General features: G+C 37.2%; 1 protein-coding gene across 1 annotated transcript in view; it reads right to left on the bottom strand.

The window, feature by feature from the left end:
• Positions 1–287: 287 nt before the first annotated feature.
• MPDZ (multiple PDZ domain crumbs cell polarity complex component) overlaps positions 288–16806 on the bottom strand; it is a 176484-nt gene continuing 159965 nt past the window's right edge. Inside the window, exons 39-47 of the mRNA XM_068974237.1 lie at positions 14881–15028; positions 12005–12091; positions 11133–11223; positions 10178–10221; positions 9260–9382; positions 7917–8021; positions 7267–7379; positions 6351–6474; positions 288–4489 (exon numbers count right to left, since the gene is read on the bottom strand). Of these exons, the coding sequence (XP_068830338.1) occupies positions 4343–4489; positions 6351–6474; positions 7267–7379; positions 7917–8021; positions 9260–9382; positions 10178–10221; positions 11133–11223; positions 12005–12091; positions 14881–15028 (982 nt within the window). The 3' untranslated portion in view covers positions 288–4342. The remainder of the gene's footprint in view (positions 4490–6350; positions 6475–7266; positions 7380–7916; positions 8022–9259; positions 9383–10177; positions 10222–11132; positions 11224–12004; positions 12092–14880; positions 15029–16806) is intronic.

Genomic DNA, 16806 nt, shown 5'->3' with positions numbered 1-16806 from the left:
CTGTTAAGTTTTCCTGAATGCATAAAGGACCTTTAGGGAAATGAAATTTAGAGAGTGGAATTTTGAATGCCAAATACTTCAGGGTAGACTCACGTGAAAAATCACAACTTCTAATACATCAATAAGAAAATAAGAGAAAAAGTAGGTTTTCCAAGGATAATTGTTTATTTCAGAAAATACACATGCGAGGAGGGGAAGGATGTCAGGAGGGATAAAGGATCACAAAGAGTCAGCAAATGACACAACTTTCTGGAAAATATCGTTTATTAAATGAACAAGTTAAAGCACCCTCTTAGAAGTTGCCTTTTTGACGATGGTTGTAATTTTTTTGAAACATCAAGAAACATTTTCCGTGAGAGAATTCTGAGGTCACTACCATTCGTCTGTCACTGTCTTGAAAGAATTCCTTTGTAGGGCCTATGACTGAACTTACCAGTACCTGAATGATAAATAAAATTCCTAGAAAAATGATACAATTTTTTTCTAATTCACATAAAATGGAGTAACTGTATTTTGAAGGCAAAAAGCTGCAAGGTCAATTATACAAAAATCATAGTAACCACATTTGCTTTCCTAGTCTCCACACTCTTCATTTAGAAATGTTCCTGCCACCAACATTTTTTCCTTCCTTGAGGTAACAGAGTCCAATCCTGTCGTAAAAATAAAATAACTCCCTTTAGGAAGAGTCAAAGTTAAACATTACTTTTTGGTAGACAAAGTTGAGGAACATCTTTGCACAAATCAAATGCATTCCAGAATACTTGTCACTGACACGAAACAACACACCAGGGCTGCTGAAAGCAGGTGATGATAGTTCTGACATCGCCACACCTAGACCTCAAAAGCTTATTGATTCTTGTCTCCCTGCAGGCATCCTTTCAACTTCTCCACTCACCATGATGGAGATCTGAAGAAAGGCACTAAATCACTGTCTGGCATTCTCAGACAGAAAGCTAGATGACCAGATCTAAGGCAGCGTGGCACAGTAATCTCAGAGCAGGGAAGAGCTTCCTTTGCTTCTTTGAATCAATCAAAACCTGCTTTATCAAGAGCCTTAAAATGGGAAAAAAATTCTTTTTCTTGTCTTTCATGAATTTTAATCTTTCATGTTTCCAATTCCATCACTATTCTGATAAATGGGTTCTACTGACCTGCTACACCACACTGCAACATCAGCTGCTATGTATCAGTAGATGCTGAACTTAAACACATCATCATTTTCACTATCATCATCTTTCAGAAGATGTCACAAAGAAACCAGAAATGTCTGGCATTCATCGATGTGATTTAATCACAAAAGCAAATATACTGAACCTATTACGGGCAAGCCACAATCATGAGTTGTACATGGTCTTGAGTTGCATTTGGCATTAATACTATAATGTTCAAGTCTTCAAACTCTTTGCTCAAATACTTTCTTCCTTCTGCACAGAGAAATCTTATGTTTCCAAGAAGGAATAATATAAGAAGCATAAGCCTCTGTCATTCTCTAATGCTGATGCATCTATATTCCTTGCCTCTCAAATCTTCTTTTCCTTCCTTTCTTCCTTCCTTCTCTTCACATCCACATGCTTCGACTTTGTTAATTAACAGTTCAGGAGGGACGCTTTCCCCTAGTGTTTCACACCCCTAAGTGGCATTCCCACTGCTTTGTTTTGAATTCAATATAAAGGCCGTAGCTAGCTTAACTAAAACAAGGTAATACCATGAAATTAACCACAACTTATAATTCAATCATCTGCATACTGAATAAAAATGTATACAGTCTCTCCTATTTGCCAGGCACAGCAATGGTAGCTAAGAATATAAAAACATCCAAGATATTCTATTAAGTGTGTCCTAGGGCTTCCATTGCAAAGTACTACACATGAGGTGGTTTACAAGAGGAGAAATTTATTCTCAGTGTTCTGGAGGCCAGATGTCTGAAATTAAGGGACAAGGTGTCTCCAAAGAAAAATTCTTCCTAGTCTCGTCAAGCTTCTGGTGGCCGCAGATATTTGTTTGTTTGTTTTTTGTTCCCTATCTTTACATGGTCTTCTATGTCTTTCTGTCTCTGCCTGGCCTTCTCTTAAGGATTTTGGGCCTACTGAAATCCAGCATGATTTCATTTTAACTGAACTGACTACATCTACAAATACCCTGTTTCTAAATAAGGTCACATTCTGAGGTTCCAGGGAGACATAATTTTGGGGGCAATGCTACACAGAATAGTACAGTTACGTATTGGGCTGATGTCACTGTAGTACTCTCACACACATACTCAAGCAAACATTCATTGGTTAACTTGCCTTCCTAGGGCATGCCATAGAGTGGCCTCCATAAGACCTTTGCTAGTTAAAACATAAAAGTGGGTGGCTCAGCTTCCAGCAGCCAACCATGAGAGGATCCTGACATGCCTTCATGATGAAGGGCCATTCCTTGGAGACTAAGAAGTTGACTGTGTCACTGGGATCCTGAAATTCATTTTGCAGCATCAGGTATCTCAGCTTTTAAGAGTTAGTTGGGAAGGATATCTCCTGAATTCTTGCAACGTGTAGCTCTATCCATTCATTTTGTATATCTAAGAATCACAGAATTTTTATATTTTAGAACTTGACAACAAGATTTGGGATAAAATAACCTATCACTTCACACAGGAGATAAATCAGAGGGAATGAATATGTTCATTAGCTAATTAGGGAAAGAACTGGCAGAACAAAGGTTCTCCAATTCCTTGCTCAGGGTTCAAATCATATTTCTCATGTTATTAAAAATAATTTTCATTATGACTTTTTCTATCTGAACATGCTTTAGCTCTTGACCCCTCTAAAGAACAATTCAAAACACTGCTTCACTCATAGCATTTCAGAAAGCGCATACAGGCACAACACCTCTCTTTCTTCAATACTGTTTTCTTCCTCTACTCTATGCAGAGTTTATGAATCTTTAGCATAAAAAACATTGAGCTTTTCATAATGCAGTTGTCCAAAGTTCCTCTAACTGTAACTATGGACACCATATGTTCAGTTAGACATGATAAAAACCAATTTTAAATTGCAAATTTTGAACAATAAAGCTCTTTCCCAGTGAAAAGAACAAAAAATAATATGCCTGCCTTTTTTTGTTTTTGGTGCACCATGAAACTTATTTATTCACTTCAATTCTGCATTTACACAAAAGTGCTGTAATAAAATATCTGTACACTACTTTTGTTACAAATATAGATAATATTCAAAATGACTTTATATATTCTAATGTAGGAGTTTCACGCTCTAAAATGGGAATGAACACATGATAATTCCTCACCAGTTGTCTCAATAAACAGCTCCATCTGTTTCCCTTAGTCTTAAACTATTGTATTATAAGATGTTAATATAAGGCAATGAAATGAAGTTATGTTAATCCCCTTAATTTTTCTATCAATTTACTAATGGCATACAACCAAAATAATTACCAACACATTGCTTTTTTCTCTGTCATTAAGATTAATACTAACTGAAAACCAATTGCACAGCACACAGACATATTTTCAGCAAAGCATCCCTTAATACCAGAACTAACAATTCAGAGAAACTTCCACGCTCCTTCATGGTTAGCATGGAGGCTTTCTAGAGAAACCATAGTCAATACAGGATAAAGCCATCATTTTACTTATAGAAAGGTGAAATATTATATGTCAAAAATGAAAATGAACCTCAAGATGTGCAATAAATGGTTTCTTTACAAACTTAGGGACATTGATTCCTATTGCTGCTATTTTACTTGATCATGAAGCCCATTTTTGGAGAAAACTATATATGTATATATTAGAGCTAGGAGATGCAATGTTTAATACATAATATTCAAAATAATTAAATATTGAAAGAATTTTTAAAGACTTTCAGTATAACTTTTCTTAGAAGTGGGGAGAGAAGGCAGATTAACAAAATACATTTTTATAAAACCCGAGATTTTCTTCCTTATACTTTCATTTTTCACCTTAATTTCATGAAGCCACTTCTCCTTGGTTAGCTTTTGAGTGACTTTTTCTTTCTCTACTAAACACTGATCACACATTAAAATTTGCCCACCTGATTATAAAATGTCAGGTATCTTCAGGAAGAAAGACCAGCTTTATCTATGCAAACAAAGAGCCCTTCTCTTTGAGTTTACATCACAAAATATAAAGAGAATGGGAAAGTGATGCTAGAGTGTCAGTAAGAAAATCATTTCCATATGACAAAACAAACTTAAATGTTATTTTTTTTTTCCTACAGGACTGAAGAGCCCAGTGAACACAGCCTGGGAAGAATATGCAGGATCACTCTCTCTATAGTGTGGGGTGTGAGGGAGAAGTTGAAGTGGCTCAATTCTGGCAGCAAATTCAGGAGAGAACCATCAAAGTGACAGTGCCTTTTGTCCGCTTAAGGATGGCAACAGCTTCTTCATGGGTTACCCCTTCCAGACTCTGCCCATTGACAGCAATGATCTGATCACCCCTCTTTAGACGGCCATCTTCGGAGGCTGCTCCCTGCAATTATAAAGTGGGTTTATTTACTTCTCAAAAAAAAAAAAAAAATGCTGCCTCACAGCTACACAACAGAAAAAGATCCAAACAAGAATGTAAATTGCTCTGCGTGTACACACACATTGCTCTCAGTGCTCCACAGGTGCTCCACAGCCATTAAGCAATGATGAACAGACACAAAGGAAGCCTTTCTCCTAAATGGCTTTAGCACTGAGATTCCAATTTGAGAGAGAATTTAGCAGTCAGTAGATTAGTTGGATGGTTTTTTGGCTGTTGGGCACAGCAGTTGGTGGGAACTCAAATTAATAAAGAATATTTGGGAATATGCCTAGTAGGAATGATTTCATAGAATCCAAGATTTTTTATCCTGTAAAGAAGACCTACAGAAAGAAAACAAAGGATTAGCAGTTTTGTAGGACAAAAGCGGTTTTATAGGACAAGGACATGAGGGCCACCGAACCCAAAGTTCTGCAGAACCACAAAAGCCCGCATGTCTGTTGACAAGCACAGGATGAAGCCCAAGTCATGCAAACTCTAATCCTAATTCTTTCTGTAGCTTCGAAAAGGAAGCTTAAGCTGCTTGATTCTTTACTTCCCAAGCGTAGATGGAGTCTTCATATTCCTTATGGGCCCTAAATGATTAAGACTAAACACAGACACTGCTGTTTGTAGAAGAACCCTATCTTAAGGCATACTTACAGTAAGCAATTATGCAATTAAATATAAGATAAAAAATATGGAAAAGTTAATGAGGAATCCATAATGATGAAATTCTTAAAATATGCTCTAACTAGCATGCCTTAAATAAACTGTTCTGAGGCTGAGAAAAAGGACTGCATGACTCTTTTATTTACTGGCAAGTGCTATTTGTGTTTTTAGACATACCAATGGATTTAAAAAAATCTCACAAAATAGGCTTATTGTTAGATTGCTATAGATATAGCACTTTATATTGGTTGAAAAATAATAATAGAATGAAACCTCCATAGGTAAGCACTCAAAAGAATGATAATACTAATCTAAAGCCCCCAAATGAAATCTTTTAGTAGGTTAAACATAATTGTTTCTTTGTGCTGCAAAATTTTGAGCATCTGAATTTTCTCCTGTAGGAAATTTCATCTAATTTTATAGTTCCTAAAAATTGTCGTCACGACAAACTACCAAATAATAATTATATGGGTTTAAATTATTTTAACAGGCTCACTAATGTTTTAATAACTTGTATCCTAAACATTCTTACCATCCAACAGGATGCTATATGATTACAACTATATATAATGGTTTTCTTTTCTTCACTGAATCCCTTAACTACACATAGCTCGTTTGTGGTAGGTGACAGGGCTGCTGGATACGCAAAAATTTTAGCAGTTATTTTTCTATTCCATTTAATGAAATGAAACTTGCAAAATAAACACATCTTAGCTATTCTGCATATGTATTATATGTACTCTTCCGTGCCTATTTTATATTTCACAACAAAAAATGCAAAGAAAAAGAAATGCCAGAGCTCTTTAACATACACATATTTAAAATGTCCTATTTTCAAAAGACATTCAACTATATGCATCTTGTTTGCAAAGGAAAACAATCAGGCCTGACTGTCTAACTCAAGTTCATGAATTTTATGTATATTGTTGAGAGCACCCATGGAACTTCAATTTGAGCCTATATTCCTTTAAACATAACTAAACCTCAAATTGGACAAAAATACTTAATGACCTGTTCCTGTAGGGAGTTGTGCAAGAAAATAATCAAATGTTGACCATTTGGCATTACCTGAGGCCATAAACTAATAAGCCAGCTGCTGACCACTATTAGTGAACATTTTGTGGGGGGAAAGGGTAGTTAAAATTTGAAAGCTTACCTTCGCAAACACTGTTTTAACGTAAATGGGTAAGTCTCCATGAGGACTGCCATATCCTCCTACTATACTGAAGCCTAAGCCATCTGGTCCTCGGTCTAGTGTAATTGACTTACACTGAGGAGGCCTACAGTAAAGGGAAGAAAACAAGAGCTATTAGATCTCATATGTATATCAATGGGTTATCTGACACCCACCTAAAGCTGATAGAATTCTGTGTCACCAACAGTGGAAAACCATGGGTATTCAGGGATGCTTCAATTGTCAGTGTCTGCTGTGCTACAAATGTTAAATTTACATAATCTAATAAAGCCCTACTTAACTCCCTAATTCTATTACCCATGTATACTACCCTTAACCTAACATATTCATGGTAACTTCTCATTGTACATTGTAGCAGCTCTTTCTTTTTCCAGTTCATTTAAAGTGAGAGGAAGAAGCACTGAAGACTAAGATGGAATAAATCATAAACATCAGTATTCCCAAGCTCAGAGACAAAAACAGATAAACAAAATAAAACCTGCATCAGGTAATTTAAAAAGTCTAACATGCTCCTCTCTTCTCCTCTCTCTATATTCTAATACTTTTGTACTCAAGTTTGGGTAATTGTGAAGTTTTTTTACTCAAAAGTATGATCTATTAAATGACTACACAATGTAGAAAATTTTAAAAGGATACACTGACCCCAAGACTACAATGTTCCTTCAAACAACTCAAGAGATGAAAACGTAGGAAGAGCAGTAGCACACATACATGCCCGTCTGTCATCTTCCTACCTGCCTGCCTGCCTGTCTTTGGTAAATCCATGCCAAACTTCAAGAGCTTAGACATACATGGTTTTCATATTTTATACTTCACCGCCCATCATTTCACCTTTATGTGCTCACAGGGACATACAAACGATAGTATGTGAGCTCACCCTAAGTCATCTTGAAATATACTACTTGACGTCAGCCCAGTGAGAGAAAGACTAGAACTGGCAGGCTCCTGTTGATGACCTGTGACCACACTCACGTCTCCACCAGCAACCACCTGAACACAGAAGAAATGTAAATAGAAAAACACGCTCATGTGGCTAGGAAGACATCAGTAATTCTTCAAAAAGAGCACTGGGATTAAAAATGTGTATTTCATCATTCACTTAATCATGTCTGTTAAAATAAATTTCATAAGGTCCAGAGGTATCTTTGACACTAAGGATATTCTACTAATTCAATTCTATCAAGTTCCTGATGCTTTCAAACATGGTATCACATGTAATTGTTTCCTAAAGATCTTTAGAATACAAGCCACTCAATCACACCACTGAAAATTTCAGCAATTAATCATATCCTGCCAAGACTGAGAATTTTCCCCCTTAGATATAAAAAGTATGAAATAACACATACATTAAGAATAAAATGTGACAGAATGTATTTCCTATGTACTTTCTTGGGACTCTCAATGTAATCATTTATGTTCAAGGGAAACAGGAAATAAAAGCAGGAAATTTCACTTTATAGTTTTAACATCAAAGCTCATGTGTCCTCAAGCTACCCACAATCGGAAAAGTTGGGATAAAAATCTTACCTGCATTTCAATGGAGCCAGGGGCATTTTTCAGTAAGTTAACTGCCTGGGTGTGAGTCATCCCCTCAGTGGATGTGCCACAGATACTGACAATCCTATCCCCAACCTGCGATGGAGAGAAATAGCCATCTGCTACAACGCCATGGAGAGGGGGACCATTTGCTTCCCCAGCCTCCACGCCACACATATACTGCTGATCAGCACCAGAAATATAACCAAGGAAACCTCCGACTCCTAGCAGCAGCAACCACAGAGAGAAGCTGCACATAGTGGCCATGTTCCATCATCTTTGGGAGCAGGGGCAGGGAACCACACTTCCCTTCTCTGCACTTCTCCCAAAGAACACTGCATCTGTTATCATCTGTGAACAAGAATTCCTCTGGATACTATTATTATATACATTATCTGTGACTATAAGTTAAGGGTTGGCAAACTACGGCTGATAGGCCAGGACTGGTCCGTCGCTTATTTCGGTAAGTAAAATCTGGTTATAAGACAGACAGTTATTCGGCTGCATTCACACGGTAGAGTTCATTAACTGCAATACAGACACATAAGCCCTGCAAAGTCTGAAATATTCATCTTCAGCAAAAAGTCCTCTAGGGAGAAGTTTTCTAACCCCCGTGTTATGTGTACAACTAGTTTTAAAGTGCTAGTCTGAAATTCACATATCAAAGGGAGATTGAACCATTACTGATTTACACAGCATTTCTAAACAGTGGTCATTGTTTGAGACAGTTTTAAGGCATGAGGCCATACAGATTTTACTGTGTAGAGACTGAGTTACTAATGGAATATTCACATGATTTCAGAACTGGGCAGCTAGCATAAATTCTGTCATAGTGCTCTACATATGCAAAATCCCTCAATTTTGAAGCAAGTTTTGTAGTTTCACGTTATAAATCACATTTACATCAAACTTCCACAAAACAGATAAATAAATGCAACACAGATGATAATTTTCAATTTAATAAAGTACCAAAAAGACATGTAAATAAAACATTTCACTTCAAAAAAATAATTTCACTTCATTCTGCCAATACTTTCTGAGAATACTTTCTGTTTTCTTTTAACTTCTTCCACAGGACTTCAAGCAAACAAAAATATTAAGAAACAACTGCAAATTATCCCATTTCATTTACTGACAAATTGCTTACAACAGCAAATTCTTCTTTTAAAATTTCTCCATTTTTTATTCAAAGAAACCCCTGTTGCAGCTATATTAGCTGATTTAAAAGCTGATAGAGACGTTTCAAACTGCTTGCAACAGTTGGCCAGATGCAAAGAGTTTATAAAACCTATTGGCAAATTTGCTAAGGCTACCAGGGACTTTGTAGAACTTACTCTGAGTTTCTGCGTCTGAGCTGCAACTCCATTCGGGTGCATCATTGCAATAAATATAGGAACATCACCCAGTGGACTGCCCACTCCTCCAGCAATGCTGATACCCAATGAGTCAGTGGGCCCCTGCCATGGGACAGACAAAATATTTTGGTCAAACTGTTATCTTTCATTGGCTTTTGTTCTCTTTGGCGCAACATTCTATAGTTAATTCTGATCTTCTAGACTTGAGGGAGGAAAAGGATGCCCAAGAAAACTGCATTAATTTATCTGATACAAGTTCTTAATGTGACTTAGAAAACTAAGCATCTGTTCGGGAGGTAAAAGAAACCACAACAGGCTAAATAAAAATCATGTTACAGGGAATGAGGACAACAGGGACCTGCATTCAAAGCCAGAAACCCACACCAACAAATGCTGGGACCTGGAACAAGTCCACTGCTTTCAATGAATCTCTAGCTCTTCATGGACAAAATGGAAATAACCGGGCCTTTTACAAAGGGCTGCAGTGACTACTGAATGAAATGGCGATGGTATGAAGTGTCTACAAGTGTGCTCAGCACTTAAATTTGCTTTTCTTTTCTCTGTTGTACATAGCTGTCAGAAGAATCTGTTTCAGAAGAATGGGAAACTTCTTCTGAAAGTCTGAAGAAGGCAAAGGTTTACTGATCCATAAAAGACGTCAGAGAGGCCTGCATATTTTGTGTGGGGCTGGGTTGATAACGTTTTGGGCAAAAAAGCGTATACCAAAAATGATTTTTCAAACAAGGAAATTCAGCAGAGTCTACATTGTGCTATTTTCACTGCATGTAATACATATTTTATCAGATGGTACCATAAAGCAGTAAGGCAGCTAACAGGAAAATATGCAGACAACCTTGGAGCCATCAGCGTGTATACTATTTTCTCTCTCCCCATTACCTTTTTAATTTCAACAGTTCTTAATCCCTGTATTTCAGATGCCACTGTAAATGAAAAAAAAAAACAAGAGAAAAATATGATTATTAACACATTTTTAATGTTAGTAATAGTTTAAATTTTAGTTGATTCTAAAACGAAATGGGACTAAGTACCTAAGTGAGGTACCCCAATGTTTTTGGAAACAGGGTATTCAAAGTTACTAGCACACATGATTACATCTGTCTTACAGAGGAGCTCCCAACTGAAAAAATGGCACACCATCCCATATCTTCCTTCTTATTTCAAGCACTGCTTATAAAACTGCATAATCCACTCTGAATGAGGCAAGGACAGGATGTGTTTTGGGCAGAGAGACACATGTGCACAGCTGAGAGGAATAAAGTCATGGAAACATTAAAAAGAATCCATGGACTTAAGTGCCTAAATTTCTAGAATATTAGTCACATTGCACACAGAGACTGCCATATGGTTAGTTTCTTCAATTTGAACAACTTTCAACCGACGCTCCAAGCCAAAAAGCCCTCTGCATCATGATTTCATGTAATTAAAACACAGGAGGATCATATTAATTTTCTCAATCGACATTTTTGTAATCTTATGAAAAATAGATGGCTTCAACTAATGGAATCTTCTGATTTATTACTATTATATTAAATAGAGAACAGGAATAAAAATCAAACACACCAATCTTCTTCGTAAGAAAAACATGACAGAATACTGATTCTAATGTTAGTAGATCTCCCAGGGAAAACATCAAATGGGAAATGCTGCCACAGGCATTGCTTCATGCTGTTCTCAGCTTTTGCAGGCACTCATTTTTGCACCTATATTAGAGTTTAGGATGATTTAGAGGGAAGAAAGCTTCAGAGGTAAAGTAAAACAGGGGAAGAAAATCAGTGTTGATGGCCAAAATTCAATCCAGTAAATCATGCTTAACATTTCAATCCAATCTTACGTGCATTCTTCTTTGAACTACTTTCCAGTAACTCAGATGTACCGGATCCCGAAAGTGGAAAAGTGAATGAGGACAGGCTGGCTTCATTCATCTACAAAGACATAATAGTTGTCTTAGAGAGCTTGGGAAGTAATAATACCCCTTAAGGACGACTTATTTCATAATTACTTTAGTGCACTTAGAAATACTTGTTAAGCAATAGTGGCATTTGATAACTAGAAAGGTAATCAATAGAAACAGTTTCCACTGAGTTTTGTTTTCTTTTTAAGGAAGAATGTGCCCAGTGACATAACTAATTAAAGGTAAAAGAATTTGATTCCAACATAATCTCACCCAAGCTAATCTTCTCTAAAGTTAATCTAGTTGCACACAGATGCGAACTTAAACAACTGCAGAAATAGGGCCAGGGACAGGAAACAAATGGTAATCATTTAGGGGTGATTGTGAGGTCTTTAAGGACAAACTATCACTGTGTTTTATATGCAGTGGTGAGCTTGTACAGTTCACCTACACAAGGTTCTTTTCAGTTGAATGCTGGCTGATAAATGTTTGCTATAAAAATAGTTTAAACATATGCTATCTTGGTAGGCTTTATAATGTATTAATTGGTTCGTTTTTGAGATTATGCAAAAAGAATCATGTCAGAAAAGAAGAATGGTTTGGATTAAGTTTCTCAGAATGACTCACAAACTACTTAAGAGCTTCACCTTGCTTGCCTGTCCATTCCCATCTCTCAAACTCTGTACCCTAGCTGCTCTGCCATGCTGCCAGGCCTGCATACAGGACCCTGGACAGACTGACAGGAAAGGCCATCTTTGAGCTCCTTTCAGCCTGTGAACTGCATCATCTTGATGAATTCCACAGCTACGCACCTGGCTGCTTTGAGAAGGTCTCCTCTCCGAATGGAATGGACCAGTTTTGACTCTTCCAACTTCCAAGGTTACTGTGCCTAGGGAACACTAGGGGGAGGTTGTTTGACAGAAACATTTAAATAGAATGCTATAGTCAGCTTTAGGATTACACTGTATTCTTAACGGCTGGGTTTTTGAAAGTCATGTTTCCTTTGGAATTTCTATAGGCAAGGATATCTCTCCCATCCTTTGTGGAAAGAGGTTTTTCTAAAACATTAAAAGTAGTAAAAACTGTAACAACAAATCAGTAGTAGCCACACCAAGTGTCTGTCTTACTAGCTCATAATTTACATGGAGAGGGTGTCTGTCCAGGCAAAGAGAAATGGAGAATCGACCAGTTCTCTCATGCAACACACCAATGTAGAGCCAAATGAGCCAAGGAATTTGGATTTTAAAAAACAAAACAAAAGCAATAAAAAACCACTATTGCAACAAGTTGCTTTGCTTTCAATAGCAGAGGTACTCAGATAATATAAGCTCTCTACTGCCACACTGCACCTGAATAGATCTATTATGCAATATTTAAGCCATACTGCTATAAACATCAAATGAGAACTGAGGAAAATTTCCCTGTTGCCCTTTACAAATAAATCACAGGCATGCAAGAAATGCTGTACAGTCTAATGTGAAAGCAGCAAAATGAGGTGGGTGAGAACTGGTATTCTGGAGTCAGATACACTAGTTTAAATCCAGTCTGTGTGAACTTAACAGATGTCTACCTTGATAAGTCTTTTACTCTGCATTAAAAAAAACAGAGATCATTATAGGCTGCTGTGATAGAATAATCCACGTACAATGCTCATCAAAACATCAAACACACGCAGTACTGTCAACTGTGTTGCTTCCAGGTTTTCCATTATAACAAACAGCACTGCAATGAACTTCACCCATGTAAAATTTTTTGTGTACTGAGGATTACTGATGCAAGACTTTAAAATGAAGAATTACTAAGTCAAAACAACAAAATGCAGCAGCAGTTACAAATAGCAAAGCTACAGGGATATTTAAGGCTCTCATTATATACTGGCAAACTGGTTTTTAAATGAGGATTTAACTGGTTCTAAAATTATCTATGTTACATTATGGATGCCTCCTTCTCTATCTTTGAGAGGTTTTTGTCTCACAGAATTAACTATCATTTTAAATTTATCTCGTGAAGGAAGAGACTTCTTCTTAAAGAACTCTAATTACTTTATTTTCTGAAAATAACTCCAAGAAGAAATGATAGTTTAAGTGTGCATTAATAACTAAATTTATATGTACATACCAGGTCCTCTGCAAACCAGAGGTTAACAACAATATGCCCACTTGAAATCACTCTGTGAAGCTAAGCTTAACGACTGAAGAGGTTCTGACTAGAATCTGAGACCTCTGACATTGTCCACTGCTGTTTAATAATGTCATGAAGTTATACGCTAGTGTTACCGAACATGTACCACATAACATGGATTCTGATGGCAATAGATGCCTAGTCAACTTTGAACTATGCTTCGGGTCATAAAAACACATGTTAGGTAAAGGAAAACAATGAGATAAAAATTGAGAGGAAATACATCAAAATTTCCAAGAACTGTATTTTTAGGTGACCATCCTATATTTTATAACTCATTTTAAAAATTAGACTGGTGCTGCCTTTCCAATCAGCAAATGATTCTTCATGGAATTTACTTTGGAGGAAAGAGATTTCACAGTGTAAAACGTATTTAAGCTTAGCAATGATACCTTGGGATGGAGGCCTTATAATTACTGAATTAACAACAGTGGTAACTGTTGAAGGAACTGTCAGGTAAATCTGCAAACACTCTTCCACATTCTTCATCTCTGGGGAAATACTGGGTTGGCAAAAAAGTTCATCTGGGTTTTTCTGTAAGATGGTGCAAAAAAACCTGAATGAACCTTTTGGCCAACTCAATATAAGGATGTCCAACATAGTGTGCCCAGTAAAGGGTTGGGGGGGGGCAGGGCAGTCCAGAAAGCATGACTCTCAGAGGTACCCCGTTTGCCCCTCTGATCTCCCGCCTTTCTGTGGGAGCATCCCTGCCAGTATGAGATTCTCCCCTTATGCCAGAGGTCTTAAGAATACATCCAGATATAAATATGGAGGCGGGGTGAATTGACATGAAGAAATTTTATTCTCTTTTGTGGCCTGAATATGTGCTTTTCTTTCAAGAAAAGAGCCACATAACAATCACTTTATGATAAAACATCTGCTAAGATCACAGATATTCAGTTCATAATTCTTACTGTGTGTGCTCCCTCACTCAGTCATGTCTGACTCTTTGCAACCCCACAGACTGCAGCCCGCCAGGCTCCACTGTCCGTGAGATCTGCCAGGCAAGAATACTGGAGTGGTTTGCCATTTCCTTCTCCAGGGGATAATACTTACTGCTACTGCTAAGTTGCTTTAGTCGTGTCCGACTCTGTGAGACCCCATAGATGGCAGCCCACCAGGCTCCCCCGTCCCTGGGATTCTCCAGGCAAGAACACTGGAGTGGGTTCCCATTTCCTTCTCCAATGCATGAGAGTGAAAAGTGAAAGTGAAGTTGCTCAGCAGTGTCCGACTCTTAGCGACCCCACGGACTGCAGCCCACCAGGCTCCTCCGTCCATGTGATTTTCCAGGCAAGAGTACTGGAGTGGGGTGCCATTGCCTTCTCCAGAACTACATAACCATATAATAAAGACCTGATCATAAGTGTAGAGATTTACCACTGAAGTATGTTGTCTAACATATAAATATGTCTTATTTGAGAGAACATATTAAATAAATACTTGTTGCATATGTCTCCTCCTTCTCCTACGCTGTTACACATAACCATTTATGGCACTGAATTTCTACCTTCAGCAGAGCCGCAACCGCTTCCTGTGTTGCATGGCGGACGTCTTCTCCATTCACCATTAGTATCTGGTCTCCCTGTAGCAGTCGCCCATCAGCATCTGCAATGCCTCCTTTGACAACATCGGACACAAACACTCCAGTATCATTTCTGCAAGTGTGATTTTAAATATCACCATTATTACTTTTTCTCAATTGGAATGCAATGCTTATTTAATGAAAGGCTAACATTTAAGAATTGAAAATTTTACTTCTATTTTTATGACTTTAAAAGTCTTATTGCTTTATCAACACTGGTGAAACTAAGAATTTTATATAATAATAGTATCATGTCTTTATAATATTTTATAGATTAAACATATCTTTCATAAGCATATTTATTCAACACTTATAAACTGTGAGTAGAAGTGGTTATTATACACATTTTATAGGTCACATAGCTACTAGATGGCAAAAATGGGACTTAAGAGTCAGTCACTGGGAGAAAAACCTATTGTTCTTTCTACACCATAATTAAGCCCTTAATGGATATTGACCTGTGCCTATATAAATATGTTGCTATTATCAACAATATCATTAACATTATTTAAAAGAAACAACAGATGTGTCTCAAACTAAAACCAGTTGTTACTCAAAATTATGTACCTTTGCTGTGATGTCTCATTTAAATTATTACAGGTCTAACTTTCATACAAGATAGGTTTATGCAAAATGAACAAATATTAAGCTTATTCCAACCTTCTTTTCATAAAAGTAAAAATAACTCATAACTTCCTGTTGAAATACAAAGATGACCATGTAGAAACACTTAGTAAGGTTTAATTGCATCACTTCTTCTTGCCAAGGTCTTGACCTTAAACAAGTCATTTCACCATTTGATACGGTTTTCCCATCTTTAGAATAACTGTGGTGAAATTTACTAGATTAAATATTTTAAACATTACCTATATATACATATTTAAATAAATTAGGTATTCAATTTATGTAAATTCACCGACCTACTACCCCAGGCCTCTTAATTTACACTGTCTGTTTCCTTCAGGTGGTGTTCTTGTCATGCTCATCCTTCTCTCTAGAATATCCTCCTTCCCCTTTCGTTAGATCACCTCTCACATATTACATTTTTAGCTTCATCTCAGGCACTTTTTTTATAAAGCAGTTTTCCTAACCTACTTTCCTTAAATAAGGTTACACGATCCCTTTCTCCTTTGCTTCCATGGATTCCTCACAATATGTTTCTGTCTCTCATTAATAGATTTCTTTGTTGCAATAATATATTTAATTCTCGTTTACCAAACTGAGTTTTCAGATGTTAGCATTCATGCCTCTTTTAACTTTATTTTCCAGAACCTAATAGATCTCTTGGCACCCAGCAGGTACTCAAAATTACCAAATGCCTTTTTGTCTTGTTGCTGTTGTTCGGTTGCTAAGTCATGTCCTACTCGTTGCAACTCCATGAATTGCAGCATGCCAGACTCCTCCGTCTTTCACTATTTCTCAGAGTTTGCTCAAATTTATGTCCACTGAGTTGGTGATGCTATCTGAACATCTCATCCTCTGTTGCCCCTGTTTCCATTTGACTTCAATCTTTCCATGAGTTGGCTCTTCACATCAGGTGGCCAAAGTATGGGAGCTTTAGCTTCAGCAACAGTCCTTCCAATGAATATTCAGGCTTGATTTTCTTTAGGATTGACTGGTTTGATCTCTTTGCAGTCCAAGGGACTCCCAAGAGTCTTCTCCAGCAACACAATTCATCAAATCTTTGGCAATTAGCCTTCTTTCAGCCTTCTTTATGGTCCAACTCTCACATCTATTCACGACTACAGGAAAAACCACAACTTTGACTACACAGACCTTTATCGGCAAAGTGATGCCTCTTTTTAATATACTGCCTAGGTTGGTCATAGCTTTCCTTCCAAAAAGCAAGCA

The sequence above is a fragment of the Capricornis sumatraensis genome, chromosome 6 (assembly GCF_032405125.1).
Source record: "Capricornis sumatraensis isolate serow.1 chromosome 6, serow.2, whole genome shotgun sequence".
Classification (NCBI taxonomy): domain Eukaryota; kingdom Metazoa; phylum Chordata; class Mammalia; order Artiodactyla; family Bovidae; genus Capricornis; species Capricornis sumatraensis.
This window is presented reverse-complemented; position numbering and strand designations above follow the sequence as displayed.